The sequence below is a fragment of the Microtus oregoni genome, unplaced genomic scaffold, assembly GCF_018167655.1.
Source record: "Microtus oregoni isolate MIOR12 unplaced genomic scaffold, Mior012 000056F_ref0000123, whole genome shotgun sequence".
NCBI classification, from domain to species: domain Eukaryota; kingdom Metazoa; phylum Chordata; class Mammalia; order Rodentia; family Cricetidae; genus Microtus; species Microtus oregoni.
In genome coordinates, this window is record NW_024543832.1 from 12,129,423 (window position 1) to 12,151,998 (window position 22,576).

The following is a 22,576-nucleotide window of genomic DNA, read 5'->3' on the forward strand; positions in this document are numbered from 1 at the left end:
TGCTAGGATTAAATGCGTGTGCCACCACCACCCAGCTTAGAGCATTGTATTTTGAGAATTAAAAATCTGTGTTACCTCTGAGTACTTTTGATTCTCAAAATTCACACCATAACTTTAACTAAGGAAATGTATTGCCTAACAGAATACCTATAATAAGTAAAAGACTCTTAAGGCTACTTAGCGACCACGGTGCAAATATCTATTCTGTTTTTCATCTAATAAAATTCCATTGTCTAATTCATATTTAGAAAATTACTTTGATTTTTTAAAATTGTTTCCAGACCCAGTGAAATGGCTCAGGGCAGGCAGAGTCGCTTTACCTGGAGACTACTCGGTCCACCAGGCCTAGATGCCAAGCACTGTAACCAGAGGCGCCATCTTGCCAGCCTTCATCCTCACTCTTTAATTGCTGCTTCCACGTTTTATACAGAGGATGAACAACTCTGAGTGTTTTCAGTCCTGTAGCCACTGCTAAGCTGCTCCTTACTCATATAAGCAGCCTTAATTAAACTAAGTGGACCATCCCCACCTGCCCACCCCCCAAAGAGAGAGAAACCATGGAACTAAAAGGGAGTCTGCTGGGAAAAGGAGGGAGATTACCAAGAGTGAGCAGGGTGTAAGAGTGGGTACGAGGGATAAATATGATGAGAGTACATTATATACATGTATGGAATTGCCAAAAAAAATCACAAGACAGTGTTGTTTTGTTTTGCAATTGTTTTCTGTGTGATGCCACCTTTCTTTGCTTCTCTGCTCACACAGCTAGAAAGTGACATGATGGCATTTGGTGCGTTGTTTCCCACACTTTTATACTCAGAAATCAAAGCCTTTATGTGACCACTGCCTCCTAAGGACTGACTTGAAGATGGTCTACACGGTCTACATGATGACTTTAGAGCAGCCCTGTTGCACTGGCGACACCTTCCCTGTCTTTCTACTCTAGTAGGATATTGTTTTGATTGATTTTTAAAAAATAATTCATTTAATTTTATGTGCATTGGTGTGTGGATGTCAGATTCCCTGAAACTGATCTATGGACAGGTGTGAACCACCATGTGGGTGCTGGGAATGTTTTCAAAATAGCCAGTGTTTTATCCGTGAGCCATCTCTCCAGCCCCTTGATTGATTTATTAAGGGAAAAAAAATCTTAAAACCATCCAATGAGGTACGGAATTGACTTGGTCATAGGAATATGGAAGTCACCATAGACGTTAGAGCAACTTCATACAAGGGAGCAGAGATAGTCACACCTTGCGGCTATCACGTGCCCAGAGAGTGAGAGAAGATAGTTGGAGCAGAGTTCCAGACTACAGGAAGCGGCCTGTGTCCACGTGAGCATTTCCTGGGTCTTTAGTAATCTAAGAAGTCAAGAGTATCCTTTCCAGCACTGGCAAGTACAGGGGCAGGCACGAGAGAGGGGAGAAACTCAATATTGCTTCAGTTTATACAAAGTGCAGAGTAATTTTAGAATGAAGTTTGAAATTTTTCATAGACAAAATTTTTGTTCTCAAAGATCTAATGTCCTACATGGTTTTCATCTAGAAACAACTGTCAAATAAAAGCGGAATTTGAAAGATTTGGTCTGGAGGGAATGTTGTAAGACTAAAATGGTGTGAGCCATTATCATACAAGAGCTCTGTATGCTGTCTTGGTTAGGGTTTTACTACTGTGGAAAGACACCATGATACAGCAACTCCCTCCACAACTTGGTGAGCTGAAACAAAAATTTCTTTGGATAAACCTAAGTTGGAAACTTGGCCACCCTGTGCTGAACAGGTCCCTCAGCCTTAGAGAATGCTGAGATAAAGGGTATGCCCAGCATCACTGTCAAATGGAGCCCCGCAGTGGCTTTACTACACCTCTCACTAGGTCACGTGGCGCCTTCTGTTCTGAGTGGGGGAAGGAACCAGTATAACTGGCCTGAAGACTACTACCAGCCTCTAACATTGTTGTTTGGTTAGTTGGTTTTATTTTTCTCTTTTTAAAAATGAACCCTCATGGCCTAGAGAGATGGCTCAGCACTCAAGAGCACTGGTTGTCCCTACAGAGGATCTGGGTTCAGGTCCCAGAACCTACAAGGCAGCTTACAACTGTCTATAACTCCAGTTCCAGGTGCTCTGACCACCTCACAGACATACATGCAGGCAAACACCAGTTCATAAAAAAAAAAAAACATCACTTAATAAAAAAAAAAAAAAACAGAGCCTCATCTAACACAAGGTCTCCTCAGATACTTTGGTCACCAGATGTCGATTCCAGGCGTGTGCTGCTAAGAGTCAAGCCCAGAACTCCTCTGTCCCCAGCCCACAACAGAGGGCTGTGTTCTTGTCTTTGTTGGATTGATTTGAGGTTTGTCTTTCTTTCCTAACTTCCTTCTTCCATCCTTCTTTTCATGGTGTATATGTATATGTATGTGAGGTGGTGTGTGTGTGTGTGAGTGTGCACGCATGCACACACCCAAGACTGATATCCTCCTTCATCACTCTTCTACCCTATCCTTTGGGACAGTCTCTCTGTCAAAACCAGAGCAAGTCTTGCTAGCCAGATTGCTTTAGGGTTTTCTAATTTCTGCCTTCTGAAGCTGGAATTACAAGTGAGTAATTTGAGGGTTTGGGGGATGTGAATCCTGGCCTTCTTGCTTTTACACCAAGTACTGTAAACCTTAAGCCATGTCCCCACTTAATAACAGCTTTTAAATAAGTCAGTACCAGGATAGATAGGGACAAACTAGTAGGTTTTCATAAAGATAAGTATATTCCGTTTTATTAGGGAAGGGCTCCCCCCCCCCCCGTATTCTGTTTTAAATTTTGTCCTTTCTGCTGTGGAGAAATGAAATTATCCTTTGATCATTAGTTGTGTTAATAATTGTGTGGGCCTGAGAGATATCTTAACATCAGGCGGTGGTGGCGCACATCTTTTTTTTTTCCTTTAAAACAATTTATTTAGAAATTATTTTTGACAATATTCTTTGCCCTCTGCAAGTTCTTTTTTTTTACACTTTTGATTTCTGCAGAGTATTTTTTTAATTTATTTATTTATTAAAGATTTCTGTCTCTTCCCTGCCACCGCCTCCCATTTCCCTCCCCCTCCCCCAATTAAGTCCCCCCCCCCCCCCCCGTCAGCCCGAAAAGCAATCAGGGTTCCCTGTCCTGTGGGAAGTCCAAGGACCACCCACCTCCATCCAGGTCTAGTAAGTTGAGCATCCAAACTGCCTAGGTTCCCACAAAGCCAGTGCGTGCAGTAGGATCAGAAACCCATTGCCATTGTTCTTGAGTTCTCAGTAGTCCTCATTGTCCACTATGTTCAGCGAGTCCGGTTTTATCCCAGGCTTTTCCAGACCCAGGCCAGCTGGTCTTGGTGAGTTCCCAGTAGAACATCCCCATTGTCTCAGTGTGTGGGTGCACCCCTCATGGTCCTGAGTTCCTTGCTCGTGCTCTCTCTCCTTCTGCTCCTGATTTGGACCTTGAGATTTCTAGCCATAAACCAAGGACATTGAGCCTATAATTAGTGATCCTAGAGAAGCTAAATAAGGAGAACCCAAAGAAAAACATATAGGCATCCTCCTGAATATTAACCTTCAGCAAGCGATGAAAGGAGACAGAGACAGAGACCCACATTGATGGCGCACATCTTTAATTCCAGCACTTGGGAGGCAGATCCAGGAGGATCTCAGTGAGTGTGAGGCCTGCCTGGTCTACAGATCAAGTTCCAGGGCAGCCAGAAGTACACACAGTGAAACCCTGTCACATGGCAATAAGAGGTTTCTTGCTCTCAAAGAGGACCAGACTTGGATTCCCAGCACCCATATGAGGATGCTCACACTGCCTCTAACTACTGTCACAGGGACTCTGATCCCTCTTCTCATCTCAGATCCCTACATGAATGTGCACTGACACTCAATACACAATATAAACTATCAGCAGAAGTCTGAATCAGCCTGCCCCCAATAGCATATAATTACCAATTAGAAGCTTTATTTACTTCAGGTGTGTGAGATGGATGAGCACCCTAACCTAGGGTCTGAACACAGGCCCTTGGTTCATATTTCATTTAATTATCCAGTCAACTTTTTTTTGAGACAATCTTACTATGTATACCTGTCTATCTGAAACTCACAAAAATCTACCTGCTTCTAGCTCTCAAATGCTGGGATTCAAGGTGAGCGTCACCATGCCCTGACAACATTAACATTTTATAAAGTTTAGAACTACCTGTTTTTATTTCTGGGTCATAAAATGGAAAATTAAAACTATGTCTGTCATTTAGTACTTTTAAATATCTAGGATCAACTTGGTGTGATAAGTTGTTAGGTGTAGGTTATTGAAATATATATAGTGATATAATGAGTTCTTACGCCAGCAACCATAACATTGCCTCAACCACTGATCTACAACCTCAGTCCTGGTGGGCGGCTGCTGTGGCTGTTTCTTCTCTTCTTTATCCTCTTCTTTTTGAGTGAGGATTTTATGTAGCCCAGGCCATCCTTAAACTCACTATGTAGCTCAAAAGGAACTTGAACTCCTGATCCCCCTGCCTCCATTTCTCCAGTGTGAGGATTGCTGGTGCACCACCTATCCAGTTTATAGAGCACCAGGGATCAAACCATGCTAGGCAAGCACTTCTATCCCACACAACAGGCAATGGAACTAAACAGGTTTCCGTTCACAGCCGTAACGAAGAGGAAATAAGCGTCATGGAGACTGCTTAGACACTGAAGCAAAGACCATGTGTCTATGTATCACCTCCTTCCTTCTCATTTACCTGCTCTGTGATGAGGGTGTAAATATGTTGGCCTATCACAAAGGAACCTCTGCTCTCCTTCATTTCCTATACGAGTCAGCCCTTGCACCAACACATAGTTAAACTTTGGACCTAGTGTTGGCAGACACGGTAGCTTTTTAAGTTAATTGAACACTTAATGTTTGTTGATTTGTTCTCCCTTTAAGATGTTTTTCTATTTTATGGATATGTCACATGAATTCATAACTAGTTGGTAGATGTGCTGTAGTCAGTATGAGGTTAAAACAGAACTGAGTAGACCTATAGAAAATAGGAAAGCTTACATCTGGCTCTTCTCAGTCCAAGGAAACCATGACTTTCACATCTGGATGATCTGAGCTAGCCAAAGGAAAGTAGGAATTTCCTGCCAGATGTTAGTTCCTTAAGCAGCCTTTGGGCATCTCTGAGATGTCCCGGTTTGCTGGAGCCGCACCCACCGCACAATCTCGCTCTGAGAGGTAGCAGACACTGCATATGCACTCCACTAAAGCCCAACAGTGTTTGCTGCTGCCAAGTGCAAGAGCGCCCAAGGCCTAATTCTGAAGGCAACCTCAGCCTCACGGAAACTATTTCAAGAACGAACGTTCTGTTGAAATTACAGAATGTAGATGGTGACAGTTTAGTCTCATCAAGAAAGGAAGGTGAGGCTGTGCTGGCACAGTGTGCCGCCTGACCACAGTATTTCTCCAAAGAAAGAATCTGAAAAATTGTATTTATGTCGACTTCCTGTTCCAGATCCACAGGGGAATTAGTACAAATTTCACTCAGAGACGCTGTGCACAAGAAGTAGAAACATTTGTCCAGCTGGAACAAGAAGCATCGTTAAGGGAAGGGAAGACTTTGCACATGATCTCACGGTGCTGTCCTCCTCTCTAAGGGGGAATATTGACATTCCCAGGCTGTTTGCTCCAGCTCTCTGATCTCCTGCAGCTTATTTTTATAACAGCCTTATTGATGGGCCTCTTACCAGCTCTCTAGGTTTAACTGAGTTGAGTCGATTTGTTACCACAGCTTCAAGTAGCTGTTACAGAACAAGTAAGATACCCTAATAAAGCCGTGAGCGTGTTTACTCAAACAGAGTATTGATTTTACTTGGAGATGGAGAGACTGACTTAGTGCAGGGCCGAGGCGGGTGGATCTCACTACCGCTTCTCATTGTCGTCGGCCCTGGCTCTGAGACACCACGGAAAGCCTGCAGGGAATAATGAGAAGTAGTACAGCTTTAGCCCCTGAGATCAGTTCACCACTGGGGGAGGGGGCTGTAGCTAATTAGCTTTTATTAAAAGCTTTCCCGAGTAATAATAACTAGGAAGAACAGGACTCACGGCTGCGACTTCTCCAACGTAGGAATGGGATGGCTGCAGGCACTGAAGTGCTCATTGCCGTCCTGAGCCATCAGAGCCAAAGCCAGGGCAAAGACAGAGAGCTGAACGTTATTTTCCTGAAATGTCAGCGTTGAGGATTGGTAAGGCATAATTCAGGCAGAACTTAAAACATGGCTTTGAGGAAGCAAAAATATGCTAGCATCTTTAGGGTGCTCATATGTTTCATCCTGCACCATGACCAGGCATGTAAAAATGCCTGTACCATGTTTTGTTTCTAACTGTATCTCTTTTTTGTTTGTTTGTTTGTTTGTTTGGAACTGGGGGGGGGTTGATTTTTGAGGGGACGTTTTGTTTTGAGACAGTCTCATTGTACAGCCCAGGCTAACCTGGAACTGCCACACTTGGCTGAATACTTTCATTGAAGAAGATTCTAAGATATTTCTGTTTTTCACTGCAGGGATGTGTGTGTGTGTGTGTGTGTGTGTGTGTGTGTGTGTGTGTGGTCGTAGGCCAACTTTCTACAGTCAGTGTTCTCCTTTACTTTATGTGGAATTAAACTAAGGTTATCAGGCTTGAGTGCCAAGTGCTTCTACCCTCTGAGTCATCTCTGGGGCCCTTTTCATTGTAATCTTTTTTTTTTTTTTTTTTAAATATTTATTTATTATGTATACAATATTCTGTCTGCATGTATGCCTGAAAGCCAGAAGAGGGCACCAGACCTCATTACAGATGGTTGTGAGCCACCATGTGGTTGCTGGGAATTGAACTCAGGACCTTTGGAAGAGCAGGCGATGCTCTTAACCTCTGAGCCATCTCTCCAGCCCCCTTTCATTGTAATCTTAATGATTGAGGTCAGTGCACATCAAACCAAGGCTGAGCCACAGGAAAGGAACTGCATTCACCTCAGGCCTCATGAAACGTTGGTTTTGTGCAAACACTCCATCTGCCATCTTGCAAATAGCTAGAAAAACATCACAGGGCCGGGGGGACATAATCACTCACTTAGAACAATGAGCATAAAATAAGTTTGAGCACTTAGCGTGTTTTCCCATGTCTTCAGTAATTTTTCTGTGTTTTAGAGTAAACTTCTCACGTCTTCTTGCACTGCTTCCTCCTCCTGCTGCCTAAGTGACTGTGAGATTATGAGATCTAGGGGATGACCAGTTCTAAAGTCTGCAGTAACAGACTATCTGTCAAAAAGACAACAGAAGACATTGTGGGTTCTTTGATTTTGAACTGGTGCCATGTTTGTGTTTATTTGGACATGTAGTACTGTGAAGTAGCATGCTGTAAGATTTGCTACATTAAAGGGCCCACTAGGGCTCATGCTCTTCAGATGTCAGAAGGTCGAGGAGGAAATTGACTCTTGACAGTTGTATTTAGTTCCTTTCCTCTATATTAAAGTGTCTAATGACAGAGGAAAAGGGAATGACATGGATTTATGATTCAGAATATGTCTCTGCTGTACGCAGAAACCACAGGCACTGGGAGCAGGCACAGGGCAGAGGACAGTGGCGCTGTCACACGTTAGCTTCAGGGTACTGTCTCCATCCGGCTTGGCAAAGTAACAGAGCCCCATTTCAAGTCAAGAAATTTTGAGGAAGGTAAAGACGCTCATAATCATAAAGACTCTAATAACCTAGAGATTCTAACAGTAGCTGAGGCTGGAGGGAGGGCGGTTCAATTCCCCGCACCCACGTGGTGCTCACAACCATCAGTAATCCCAGGTCCAGAGGATGCTACAACCTCTTTTGGCCTCCAAGGGTACCAGGCATGCATGTGGTGCAGACATATACATACATGCAGCCAAAACACCCATCCATGTTTTTAAAAGTAAGATGAATTAATATAGTTTAAAAAAACAATACCTCAATAAATGTTTGATTTTCAGCCCCATCATTAACTACCTTGGGAAATGTTCCAATTTAAAATGTTCTCCCCAAAAATCAAATGTTGCCTAGTATGATGATATTAAAAGTTAGGGCCTTAACGAGCTGATTAGACCATTAATGGGATTAAAGAGGCTTCAGGGGCCACAGTTGTAGCTCAATAGTACAGTGCTTGCCAAGCCTGCATCAGGGCCTAAAAACAAAACTAATAATGTCTTTAAAGCAACGTCAAGCAAGCTGTGTTCCTCCTTTCCCCTTTCACCTTCCTCCATGTTCATTAGAAGAAGCCCTCACCCAACCAGACAGCAGCAGCTTTGACCCTGGGATTCCCACTTCTGTTAAACAAAATGGCTGTTCTTTATCAATAACTGGCTCCTCTTACAAGAAGAATCTCCAACAAGAACAAGAACTGGAGGTCTTGACTGGGTGTAGCCAGAGAGTGACAGCAGACCTGGGTCAGCAGGTGGCTGTGAACACGTCTTCATTGGGCTGTTTCCATGTCTGCCACCAGACTCACAGAGACTGCTGTCATGAGATCCTGGAAGGACAATAAGTTTTTTGCCCATGGTGGCTCAGATGCCACTTCTTGGTCCAGTAGATAATTGATTGGCGTATCCAGAACATTTCGGCTGACCTCCCTCAGTGATGCTGGGTATGAATTGCGTTTTTACACAGGTACTTTCGCATACTTCATATGTAGCTTCCTCGTCATCTGTATGGTTTTCAAGGGCTCCCAACAATTGACCATGTTCCCTCACTGATCTTCATGTTTACCCTGTCTTATACTCCAATCCGTTTCCTTATTGCCAAAATAATCATTTTGGGGAGAAGTTCAGTTATGTCTTTCTCAGGGTTCTATCTGCAGTGGCTTCATGTTGGATTGGCACAGAAAGTCCTGCAATGGTCTAAAAGAACTAACTCCGTGACATTCTGTCCGTGTTCTTCCCTCACCTCAGCGACAAGCTCTGTCTTTACTGCTCCTCTTCCAGGCCTCAAATACTTTGCACAACTGAAGTGCAAAGCTGAAGCTCACAGTAGGTCTGTGCTGTGCTCTCCTGGTGTGTGACAGGAGCCGCTGTTCCCAGCACAGTGCTTGGAGAAGCATCCCGGCATGCTATAGGGGCCTCCTGTTCCTAGTGAGTTCACACTGCTTCTGCCAGAGTTACCTGAGCAGAATGCTGTAAGCCAAGGTCAAGCGTCCAGCTCTCTGCTCCACGTCACTGGAGGTCACCACCACCTGCTCTCCACAGTTTGAACACAACTGCCCTCTTTTCCTGGTCTCCAAAGTGAACTTTGTTCTAGCATGCCCTCCTGTTTCTTCTGTGTGTAATATCCTTGTTATAATTTTAAAAACAGCGTGGGGGGGGGAGGAGAGAGAGAGAGCATCATGTGACAGGGCTCACACGTTCAGGGTAGTTTATGGGGAAGCAATGAAAAAGCGGAGAGGCCATGGGAGAGACTGGCCTCTGGACACAGGCGTAGCGGAAGAGGAAAGAGAGTTACAGAGAGGAGGTGGGCAGAGCTGCCTTTTATGAGGGGATGCTACGTAGCCAATGATGCTGTCAGGACCCAGGAGACAGGACAGCACAATGGCTGAATGCTAGCTGCCCATCTCTTAGAGCACCCACAAAGACCCTGTTCATGACACCTTCTCCAGGAAGTGTTTCTTGATGTCTCCAAATATATAGAAAGTAGAAAATCAAAGACAAACACTATATTATCTTTGAATTCTTTGGTATCTAGCCCAGCATCTAGATATTCAGATATACCACCTTTACAAAAACAGTCTGTGAGTGAGCAGCCTCCGCGTTATGTGGCAGCCTGGATCTGGTGTCTGCGGGTACAGGCGAAGAAGCCTAAGCCAGTGGGAGTGAGAAAGTTCCAGAGTTGACACTAAAATGCAGGTCTCTTTGCTTTTTTTTTTTTTTCTTTTTTTGTTGGGAGGTTGTTTGTCCACAGGCGTGGTAGTTCACACCTTTAAGCCCAGCACCAAAATCTGGGTGTTTCTCTGTGAGTTCAAGGCCAGCCTGGTCTATATAGCAAGTTCCATGATAGCCAGGAATATAGAGAGAACCTGTATTTATAGATAGATAGAGACAGGATCTCACTTAGTAACCCGGACTAGCCTGAACCCACTATGAAGCATTAACTACTCCACCCAGCTTCTAAAAGGCAGATATCTTTTTAAAAATAAAGAACTGGAAAACTAAATTGACCTAGAAATGGCAGAGAACAATGTGTGTGCACACACATGTAGACAGAAAAGAGTTCGGTACTATTGCTTTCTAAAATATCGTATCAGGTTTGCTTTAATTGCATGGTAATGCCTTTAAGAACAAAGGTAATTACATGATAACTTGTGTTACTACTCCCACATTATCTCTTAATAACTGTGTGATTAATTTGTCACTACTGTACAGTGTGAAGTCTGATACTGCTCACACATAAAGAGCATTGATACTCCAGTGAACAAGCTGGAGCGAGGCCAGGGAAGTGGTGATTAATTAGATCGCTGTACCTGTCCAGAGTCCTGAAACCAAAGCCCTAGGAGAGAGCTGCAGAGCTGGGGTTGAACTGTGTGACTTACTGAAGATCACAAGCAAGCGCTAGAGAGAAGAGTAGCTGCACTGGTGAAGTACAGAAGCCCCGTGCAGTCGCTTCTTTATAAGTAAACATGGTGGGGGCTTGTTTGGTTGGTTGTTGAGACAGGGGCTCACTATTGTGACCTAGTCCCTGACAGGCAGGGAGAAGAAGGTTCGGTTCCAGGCTAGATTAGAAGACATAGTGTCTTCAGCCTCCTAGGGACTAGGATCCCAAGTATGTACCACTATACCTGGATAAAAATTTAAAAATAATGGGAAAAACAGCTACATGAGGTGGCAGGCGCCTATAATCAAAGCTCCCGGGAGGTAGAGACAGGAAGATCAGGAGTCCAGGGCTATCTCAGCTATATGGTGAGCTTGGGGCCAACCTGGGCTACATGAGTGCTCTCTCAAAACAGAGAAAATCCTTTCTTACCTCTCTTGAGCAGCACCGGGAACTGTGACTCACCGCTGGAGAAGTGAAAGCTAGAGTGGCCACTTGGGAGGGTGGCCTGGCAGTGTCTGACACGCCGAACATATGCTTGCCATATGAGCCGGCAGTTGTGTTCCTTGGCTGCCCAAATGAGTTGAAAACTTACGTCTGCACCAAAACCTGTACACAAATGTTTACAGCAGTTTTCCTCTCGAGTGATAAGACGAAGAAGCCAGCAAGATGCTCTGCAGCCTGCAGGTAAATGCATGAGCAGGCAGTGTGTGTACAGCTAACCAGAGAGAGGGACCGGGGCTGCCCTGGTGGCCCAGTGCTTACGGCCCTGGATGTGCTTGTAGAGGACCCGAGTTCGGTTCCCGGCACTGACATGGCATTCACAACTATCTGTGGCTCCAGCATCGGGGTCTGACTCTTCTGGCCTCCCAGAGCACCAGGCACATGGTACATGGACATACATGCAGGCAAAATGCCCACAGACATAAAAATAATAAATCTTTTTAAAAAATTTTAAAAGATAAAAAAAGTAATGAGCTAATGGGCCGGCAAGGTGGCTTAGTGTAAAGGTGCCCGGCCTGGAGTCAGAAGACTTGAGTTCGGAAGGAGAGAACTGACTCCCAGCAGTCCTCGACCTCCACACACTTGCCATTGCTCAGCACGCCTACCTCCAGGCTAAATAAATAAGTAACTATTGTTACAGTAGTCAATTTTATGTTACATACTTTTCAAGACACAAGAGTATCTTAGAAGGCAAGAGTGGGGGCGCAGCACTCAGGAGGCAGAGGCAGGGGGATCACTGTAAGTGGAGGCCAGCCTGGTCTACCTAGGCAGTTCCAGACCAGCCAGGGCTGCACAGTAAGGCTCTGTCTTGAGGTAGGGGGGACCTGGGCTGTTTGTTCATTCCCGTTATGAAGTCATTCTTTATCACCCTTTAGTACCAGCATGCACACTAAATAACTTTTATACGGTCTTTAAGACTGACAAAGGCTACTCTTTGAAGGCCCCAATTATAACTGATTATGTGATACCTGTAATTCATCTTGCTGGGTTTTAAAAATAGGTTATTGAAAAGCTGATACTCTCCTAGGGCCAAAGGTCGTAGCTTTTGTCACATTTAGATTTTTTTTTTTGTCAAAGCAAATGAGTCTGTGGAGCGCGGCACCGACTTCATCAGAGGTTCTCTTAGAAGGAGGATGCCGACACTTAACTTCACAGAACATTCCCTAACATGAGCTTTTCTCACAAAGATCATAGCAGGAAGAATGAGGAAAACAGATGTTGCTCATAAGGCTTCTAACAGACGTGTTTCCATTGTAAGCCGATCCTACTCTGAACCTGGCGTCTGCCCTGTTCGCTGTGTGGGCCGAACATTTCAGTCTCACAGTTTGGCAGAAAGTTTATCCTGACCTTTGCCTGTTACCTGAAAACTCTGTGATGAAAATACTCCTGAGAGAATGAGTTCACATTCTTCCAAAGACTTCATTCTAGTAACCAAATTAATTCTCTTCTGTAATTATTTTATCAAATACAGAGCATTTTCTGGGCCTGGCTGGGAAAGAGGAAGGACATAAATCTGGTGTAATGATCTCAACAGGTCATTGTACCACAGCCCCAAATTAACCCTCAGCTCTCCCCTCCTCCCTGGCTGCCCAGGACCTCGGGGAAGGCCGGAAGTCAGCCTGCACAAGTTTCTCATTATCCGCAGCCCTCAGCCGCCAGCACAGCAACAGCTCCAGGGCCCCCCGAGGGATGAGTAGGGTTTTTCTGGGTTTGTCCTATCTTATTTGTAACTATACCTTTCTCCCTTGCTTCCTTCCTTTTATGTTTTTATGGTTTTATTGTGGCATAACTGGCATACAATAAAGACCCATTTTTAAAGTGCAGTTTTAGAAACTTTGAAGTGTGATATACCAGTCTCTATGAGTGGCTCCGTCATTCCCATGCCCTTCCTTAACCCTTCCTTCCTGCCCCATCTCATCCGGTTGGATTGCCTCCACTTGGAACTGTCACAGTACGGCTGCTGGGAACGTTCCTTTACAAGTCTCTACACGTCTGCCTTCGTTTACCTAGGGTAAATAGCTAGAAATAAAATAACTCAGTCATATGGTAGGTTAATTTAACTTTTTTGTAACAGCATTTATTTTGATTTTGTGTGTGTGAGAGAGAGTGTCTGCCTGCGTGTTTGTCCTGTAGCACCTGTAGACCTACCTGGTGCCCTAGGCGGCCAGAAGACAGCTCGGCCCCGAGTTGCAGACTGTTGTGAAGTCTACTGTGGATGCAGGGATGGAGCTCCTGTCTTCTGCCAGACTAGCCTGGGTTTTCAATTACCGAGCCCACTCTCCAGCCCCAAACCAAACTTTTTACAGCGCTAATAAATCACTTCCCAAAGTGACCTTATCATTTTACACGCGCAGGGGCCAGTTTGAGCGCTGAGCGGGACTGAGGCCCTGAATTCAGTCTCCGGAACTCTCATAACTGACTCTGCGGCCACATTCCGTCCCACGTCATCCACCCATGCTGTAATAAGAAACCAAGTCTTCTTCCTGTTACCTTCGCCAACGTGCTTAAAGTTGGGGAGCACGCGCACCCTCCGCAGCTCCCTCCAGGCCGTCTTGCTACATGGTCATTTTAGTGGCTGCGTGGCATTGCTGCCACTCTGACTTGCGGGGTTTTGTTTTGTTTGTTTTGTTTTTTGTTGTTGTTGTTTTTTTTTTAATGAAAAATGCTGCACTCTGTATGTGCACTTGGCTGTGTTTCTCTCTGCTGAAGTACAAAGTGAGTTTGATGAAATCCGAATCATTGTGTCTTCTATAAAAGTTTGTACTTAGGGCAGGGGTTACCACAGTGGCGGAGGCTTCTGAAGTTACCTTCAGACCAAGCACACCAAGCTCACAAAGATTTCCCCTGTAATTTCTCAAATACCGTAGTCTTATTTTTTGTTTTTCTTTGGATTTGTTTGGTTGGTTTTTGGTTTTGCAGTACTGGAACCAACACAGGGCCTCTCACGGGCTGGCCACGTGCCGCCCACTCAGCAGAACACCCAGCCCTTCACCCCTAATTAACTTTTTTTTTTTAATTCTATTTCTGATTTTTGAGACAGGGCTTCTGACAATGGCCAGACAGGCCACCTGCCTCAACCTCCTCAGTAGCTGGGCTTACATAAAACCATGTTCTAACAGTTTCCGGTTCTACAGCGCCAACAGCAGCACTGAGTCTTGGCCCACTAGCATTTCCTCTCTGTTGCCTGGGCTTAGTTTCTTCCCCTTTGTGCTGCCTTGTTTTCAGTGGCTGATCTTACATGACTTATTCTCAGACATATTCCTAGGTATTTCACAAGTTTGATATTATGCATAAATAGCATTTGGAATATTATTCTTTAATTGCTCGCTGTTAGATATAGTTGCTACCTGTGCCTGTGAGCTCTTGGGTTGATTTTTCAGTTGCTAGCTGTGCAGCTTTACTAAACTCAGTAGCACTAATAACAGTTGTCTAGATTTCATGGGTTCTTAGGTTCATTTTTGCATGTGTGCAGGGGTTTTGTTTGTGTTATTTTGGTTTTTGTTACCCAAGCTGGCCTCAAACTTCACTGACTGGCTGAGGATGACCTTGAATGCCTCATCTTCTTGCCTCCAGCTCCTCGGTGCTAGGATTCAAGGGTTTACTACCCTGCCCTGCCAAAACAGACTAGAATCCTAATCTCCGGCATTATTCACCCATAGAGCACTTAGAGCACTTAGCAGCCCCTGCCTCCACATACAGATGCACATTCCCAACCCTTTTTTTTCTTTTTTCTTTTTTTGAGGGTAGAGGTAGGGCAGGGTCTTACTGTGTAGCTCTGGTTGCCTGGAACTCTCTGCATAAACCAGGCTGGCCTCAGACTCACACAGAGACACCTACCCTTGCTTTCCACCACTTCTGGCCTTGCCTGCTGTCTTTTTTTTTTTTTTTTTTTTTTTTTTTGGTTTTTCAAGTCAGGGTTTCTCTATGGTTTTGGAGCCTGTCCTGGAACTAGCTCTTGTAGACCAGGCTGGTCTCGAACTCACAGAGATCCGCCTGCCTCTGCCTCCCCGAGTGCTGGGATTAAAGGCGTGCGCCACCACCGCCTGGCCTTGCCTGCTGTCTTGAGTTTCAGGCATAGACAATTCTGCCTTCTTCATACTGAAAGTGACTTCCTTCTCCATCTTGATGGCTCACTTTGCTCCACAAATGTCTCCATGAGAATGTTGAAGAACACTTGGACTGGGCAGATGGTGCTGTTGGACTAGAAGTCCAAACATCAGGGAGGAGTTGCTCCAGACACCACTCACATAACCATAATTGATGCAAAAGCAAGAGGATTTTTATTCTGTCATGACAGGGCCCTTCAGGTTCGGGATATGAAGGACATTGATAGCTGTTACAGTCCATCTTTTAAAGCAAAAAGCCACAGACACAAGGTGGGGGGAACCTGAAGGTTGTTTTTCAACTTATTGGATTGGCTCATTAAAAGGGTTACTAGCAGTGATTGGTCTGTTCCAGGGCAGGAGAATAGCTGTGTGATCTGGTGAGATAAGGGGGAGCATCTGTGGGCCATCCTGACCTTGTTCTAGTGACTAAATCAATACATCAGGAATTGAGTCAACATCTGTGGGCTGTCTTTGCCTCAATTCCCAGAATGGAGTTATGTTTGAAGATTATGTACAAGGACGCAGGAGGATGAGCAGTCCAGCATGGGGAGGGGCTACTGTCCTGTTTCCAAGAGAGAGTGAGTGTAAGGTTTTAGAAAAATGTCTTAGGGTTGAGGGGGCTTACAAATGCATTTAGAGTCTTTCAGTGCAGATCTGTGATCCCAGCATTCAGGGGACAGGAAGATGCCAACTCAAGTGTGAGGCCACCCCAAGCTACAGCATGAAACCCTGCCACAGAGCGTGTGCACATGCGAAGCAGAGGGCAAACATTCTTGCTTTATTTTTAGTCTTAAGGAGAAAATGAAATATTCATCCCTTACCTTAAAATATTAGCAGTAAATTTCTATAAATTTCTTTCTCAAGTGGAAAAGTTCTTTTCTGTACCTCTTTTTCTAAATTATGAAAATTAGGATTAGCTATTAGATGTTGTCGGATAGTTTTTCTCTGTGTATTCAGATGGTCTAAGGTCTTCACTCTTGGCTTGTTACATTACATTGATACTTTATTTTTTTTGAGGCAGGGTTTCTCTGTGTAGCCCTGGCTATCCTGGAACTAGCTCTTGTAGACCAGGCTGGCCTTGAACTCACAGAGATCTGCTGGGATTAAAGGCATGCACCACACCACCCAGCTTTTTTTTTCTGCTTTTTTTTAAGATTTATTTTATTATTTTATGTATATGAGTGTTTTGCTTGCATGTACAGCTATGCACCACACGCATGCTTGGTTCCTTCCCGAGGAGGCGGTCAGCCTCTGTGGTGCTAGGAATCGAGCCCAAGTCTTAACCACTGAGCCAACTCTCCAGTCCCCTGTTTCCCCCCCTTTCTTAAACCCTTTGTGGCTACTGTATAATATTTTAAGAAGTTTGTTTCATATAATTTTTTATTTCAACTGCTCCTAGAAGAATAATAACCCTGGCTCCTTTTATTCCATTGTGGTAAGAAGCTGATTCAATGCTGTTTTATGTTCTTTGTAGACCAGGATGGCCTTGAACTCACTGAGATCCACCTGCCTCTGCCACCACCGCCTGGCCCTTTGCTATGTTCACGTGATAGTCAAATCCATCAGGTGCTCAGCTGGGGAACTTAGTGGATTTCATTGCTGCCTGTGGAAAGAGCACCTTCTAACTGGTGTTCTCTCTCTTGCTCTCGCTCTCCCTCCTTCCCTCTTTCTACCTATCTCTCTCTCTCTCTCTCTCTCTCTCTGATTTTGTTGGTTTTTGGAACAGACTCTCACCTAGCTCAGGCAGGCCTTGGATGACTTTGCGATCCTGCCTCTCCTGCCTCTGCTTACCAAGCACGAAGCTGCAGGTGTGCACTGCTGTGCCTGAAGCCTGCAGCTCTTAAGAGACCACAGGGCTTTCTTGAAATAGCAATGTACTAGGAATAACTAGGGAGGAAGGCTAACCTCTGGCTTTATCGGCAAAAGACTCAAGTAATGCATTTCAGCAGAGCTTGCTCTCAACTTTGCCTCTAAGTGAGCGGCCCTGTGGGTGGTGTTTGTGGGTGGTGTGAAATCTCAGGGAGGAGGACTTTGCTTCTCACACTTTCAGAGGTTGCAATAAAGCCAAGCAGTTCACAGATGACAGCCCGCAAGCAGAGCCGCTGTCTGCACTGCAGCTTCCTCTTTCCCCTCCTCATCCACTCAGGGCCCAGCTACCTACTAGGCGGTGCCACGCACGGGCAGGGCAAGTCTCTCCCTGTCGTTACTGACGTGCTTACGGTCACGTCACACTCTACTAGTCCACCAAGTAGACAGTCAAGGCTAACCTTCACGCTGAGACCAGAGTCACTGGGCGCCAGCTGAGCTCTTGACATTGCTTTTTTCTTTGTTTGTTTGTTTGTTTTTCATGACAGAGTTTCTCTGTATAGCAGCTCTGGCTGTCCTGATGTTTCTAATGCTGTTGCACACACTCACCTCTCTTTTGTCTCTTCTAGGGTTTCTCTCACAACTGGTCTATGACAAGCCCCTGACCGAATGCATCCGCGCTGGCCACTATGCAGCAAGCGTCATCATTAGGCGAACGGGCTGTACCTTCCCCGAGAAGCCGGACTTCCACTGATGGAAGACAGAAACCTCAGGCTGCAGTGGCCATGTCCTGACCGTCTGCCACAAGAAAGAATAAACTCATCTGCTGTCTCTGCCAACTATGAAACCATGATTCTCATTCTTAATTTAGAGGGCTCAGTACTGCTCCTAGAACCTCTAGTCTCTGAAATCTGAGGGAAAATGTTTATTTCCATAGTTTGTTAGTGCTTCGTAAATGTCTAACAGGATCACAACATTTCAATAGAAACTTTTATTTCATTTTTGATTGTAATTTCATCTGTATTTAGTAAATTGATCATTTTTTTTACATTTCTGCTTTCAATACAGGTGCAATTTAATATAATAGACTTTTAAAAGAAATTAATGCTAACATCATTCTTGAGCTTTTTATAGAAATATATTTAATTTGGAAGTGTGTATGCACACACGTCTCATATGTATACATATATACATATATGTATGTGTGTATATATATCTATATATATCTGATAACTAGTCAAATAAGGTACAGGAATGTTTATCACACCAAATTACTCGCTATCAACTCTTCAGTGGGCCCCAGACATGTGAGGGCTGTGGACAAATGCAGCCCCCAACATTTGCATCATGTTCCATGTTACTCAGATTGTACCCTTTTGCCTCCTGATGGTACTATGTAATTTGATACAAATAAACTGCCATAGAGGAATCTTTTCTGTCTTGACTTATGCTCAATAAAACTAAGGAAGAAATTGTTGTAGTACTGTGCCCTGTATGGTTTTATTGATGGGGTGAGGAAAAGAAATGAAGTACATTATATATAAATATCTATGTGCATACACACACCACATATTATAACAGACCAGTAAGTATTCTTATTTGCAGTAGTAGAATTATTAGATCATATATAAACTCTTTTCTTGAGACCGGGATTCACTGTGAGCTCTGGTCTGGGACTCACTATGTACATCAGGCTGGTCTCCAACTTACAGAAATCCACCTGCCTCTGCCCCACAACTCCTTGTCATATGTTCCTTTTTTTTTTTTTAGGATAGTATTGGGAGGGAATTTCAGTGAGTACTGAAAATTCGCCAGTGTTTAATTTCCAACCGTAACCTTTTTGAAGGAACCACAAAAGCTTTCCAAAACAGCTGTAGAGCTTCCTTCTGGCTGTGGTGGCTGTAATCCTAGCACTCAGGAAGCTGAAATTGATGATCACAAGTTCAGGGCCAGCCTGGGCTACTTCACAAAAGTCAGTTTCCAAAAATAAAAGCATAGTTTTGCACCTGCAGAAGTGTCCAGTCCAGCCGGGCAGTGGTGGCACACACCTTTAATCCCAGCACTCGGGAGGCAGAGGCAGGCGGATCTCTGTGAGTTCGAGGCTAGTCTGGTTCAGTCCCAGCGTCTCCACACACTTGTCCAGCACTCACTCGTGCCTGTCCCCACAGCAGCAGCCAGCCTTCTGCAAGAGCTATGTGTCTGAGGCCACAGCAGCAGCCAGCCTTCTGCAGGAGCTATGTGTGTGAGGCGTGCATGTGTGGGTGCCGGGTTTCTTCCTGGCCTGGAACGATTGGCCCAGGCTCTAGGGATCTCCTGGTTCTGCCTCCCCAGCACTGGGGTCACAAGCATAGAGCACTGTCTGCTTTTTTATGAGGGATTCTCCAGCAGGTGAACAAGACAAGCCAGAGCACTGTGCGGTTGCAGGGCTCGGGTAATTGAGGAGCCCCAGACTGTTTCCTGTGGTGGCTGCACCCCTTAAGAGTCCTCTTCCTTCCTTCCTTCCTTTCTTTCTTTCTTTCTTTCTTTCTTTCCTTTCTTTTTTTTTTTTAGGTTTTTCAAGACAGGGTTCCTCTGTAGCTTTGGAGCCTGTCCTATAATTTCACTCTGTAGACCAGGCTGGCTTCAAACTCACAGAGATCCACCTGCCTCTGCCTCCCAAGTGCTGGGATTAAAGGCGTGCACCACCAGCGCCTGGCCCCCTTGAGATTGCTAATAGCAATGCTTTGCTCACACCTCACCCGCTGACACGTGTTATTCTGCATTTTAACCCCATCGCAGTGGACGTGAAGTGGTCTCACTTGACTCGCACACGCTGTCAGCTCTTTCTGTTACTCACTTGATGTGTCTTAAGATCCTTTTCTGACTCTGACTAGTAAGTTGTATTTTCAGTCTGTTCCATATGATGACTAAAAATGTCTCTCGCGTCATGGAGGTTGTGCTTTCTGTTCCTAGAGATGTCGTGTCCAAACAAGATGTCTCACTTTCAGTGCAGTCCAGTTGTGACTAGCTTTTCTTTTTTTTTTTTTAATAGCCAGGTTTTTCTGTGTGGTCCTCTCTGTCCTGGAACTCACCTCTGTAGACCAGGCTGGCCTTGAACTCAAAGATTTGTCCCACAGAGTGCTGGGATTTAAGGTGTCCACCACCTCTACTTCTATATTTTATCCTCAGGGTTAAGAGAGCAGGCTACTCTTCCAGAGGACTCAGATTCAATTCCCCATTACCACAACTGTCTGTGACCCCAGGCCCAGAGAATACAATGCCCTCGTCCAGCCTCCCTGGGCACTGCCCATACTTGGTGAACAGACATACATGCAGGCAAACACCCATACACATTGGATTTTAAAAAGATTTTTTAAAAAAAGCTTTTTGTTAAAGAACAGTAGAGAGATGGAAGTATGTGGCTCTCATTTCTCTTCAGAGCCCCCCGGGTTGTTGCAGAAACCAGCCTGGCTCACATATATACATATCCGATACACATAATGGATGCTGCGGGGAGGGGGGGGGTTGAAGACACAGTTTTTAAAATTATCACACTTTTTCCTGTGCTGACTTCAGCAGCACACACCAAGATGAATGATACAGACGAGAGTAGCATGGTCCCTGTGCAAGGTTGACACACTAACTTATGAAGGATTCCATATTAATAAATAGATTTTATCAAGTGTAAATACATTGCTGGGCAATACTGAAACTCTGTAAAGTGGTTCCCACAGCCAGAGGACATCCAAGCCTCGTTGGCTTCGCCTTGAGGACCTTCCTGTAAGTACAGACTGATGTTCCCTGGTCTGTCTGTGTCATCCCAGCTTCCATGCTGCTGATCAGTACTTCGGAAACATACAGACAAAAACCAGCTTTCTAAGTAAGTGCCACTTAATGGTGTCAAGTCTGAAATCCACCAGATGAAGTTAACTGAGCCTGACAGTATCGTCCCAGTTCATGGTTGTAGCTGAAAGTGCAATTCCACATAAGAAGTTTGGGATGTAATGGTGTCTGTGATTTATTTTCTCCAAAAAGATGAAACTGAATCCCACTCTCCTTGAAAGGAAGGGTAATGCTGGATGGTCCTATAAAGAAGATGAAGAAATAAGAGCTTTGGAAGGCTTAATAGTCCACAGAGCTACCTGGACCCTAATTCCTGTAGCCTTTGACACACGACATAGCTGCAAGAACACCATAGATACAGTAAAGGCATTAGATCTTAAAATAAAACTCTACTGGACTATCTAGGGAGCCTTGGTCTAGTCACAGGTCCTATAAAAACAGAGAACTTTGTCTAGCTGAGAGCAGCAGAGGAGGGCAGTAAAAATCAGGGATTGGAAACTCAAGAAGGACCTAAGGTACCACTGATGGCATTAATGTTGTAGGGGTCGTGTGATGAGGTGTACAGAAAACATCAACATCTGAGAGAGGGTCAGGCCAACAGTCAAAAAGGAAGGGAGTCAACAGCAAGGAATGGTTTGACTTTCACCCCGAAACAGCTTGCTGGTCTTTCCCCAAAGCTCTAAGCAAGCAGAGCCCTGCTGAGGGTTGGGGGTCAGCATTCAGTGATCCCAAGGTGTCGGGGACCATCCTCAACAAAAATACCTCTCGCCAGGGTAGAGGCGTGGAGATTAGAAATATGGTAAAGAATATGAAGATGTGAATGAAAATAATGAAACAGAGAAACATATAGGATGTATCGGGAGGGAATTCCAGTGAGTACTGAAATTCGCCCACATTTAATTTCCAATTGCTTTAAATACCCATTGTAGTTGATTAATTTAAAATGCTGCAGGATCCCCAGCAGCTGCAGCAGCAGAAACGCTGCAGTTTGCCAAGCCATGGCAGCAGGCAGCGGGCCCTGAGAGCAGCCAGTCCCAGGCAGGGACTGTACAGTTCCCCAAGTGTCTGCAGCAGGCCATGAGGAGAGATAGACAGATGGGCATGCCACGAGACCACACTGCAGGTCTCATGGCAGCTGGTCCCAGGCAGGAAACCACATGGTAGGCATGCCATGCAGAGTGAGGTTTTGAAAGACCTGGATAAATCCAGACCCCTCTAGCAGAAAAAATAGAGCCAAAAATCTAAGCAGGAAGAAAAGAGCAAAAAATCTAGGTTAGCCAGATCAGTGACTGTTTTAGGAACTAGCTGAAGATAAACTTAGATTATAATCTTAAAAATAATCTTGAAAAACAGGGAGTTACCCCCTTGTGGTTTTCAATGATCACTGGTATTTTCGGAATTTTCCAATGACGCCCTCCCTACCCCCTTTGGATTACTGGGTTGTGATTTTTTCCCCCTTAAATACCCCCTCTCCCAGCTACTCGGGGTTGAACTCTCTGCCCCTGCATGGGAAATGAGTTTCTGCCCCAGTGCACTGGTTCCTGTTCTGTCAATAAACCTCGTGTGATTGCAGCAAGGACGGTCTCTCATGAGTTCCTGGGGGGTTGTGTTATCCCAAGACTTGAGTGAGAGTCTCCCAGCTCTGGAGGTCTTTCAGTTTGATAGTTATTTAGTGGTTTATGGAAGGGAAGGGGAAAGAGCAGAGAGACAGAGAGAGAAGAGAGAGAAGAGAAAAGCCACTAATTTAATATGGTGGTGA

The 22,576-nt window shown here is 44.8% G+C and overlaps 1 protein-coding gene and 1 pseudogene across 2 annotated transcripts in view; both read left to right on the forward strand.

Annotated features, from left to right (window-relative positions):
* The window catches only part of Adk (adenosine kinase), a 386,675-nt gene extending 368,200 nt beyond the window's left edge, over positions 1-18,475 (forward strand). For both annotated transcript variants that reach the window (XM_041638898.1, XM_041638897.1), the window contains exon 11: positions 17,625-18,475. In XM_041638898.1, the coding sequence (XP_041494832.1) occupies positions 17,625-17,749 (125 nt within the window). In that variant the 3' untranslated portion in view covers positions 17,750-18,475. The remainder of the gene's footprint in view (positions 1-17,624) is intronic.
* A 2,064-nt stretch (positions 18,476-20,539) lies between these two features.
* On the forward strand, positions 20,540-20,640 carry LOC121438718 (annotated as a pseudogene).
* Positions 20,641-22,576: the final 1,936 nt, after the last annotated feature.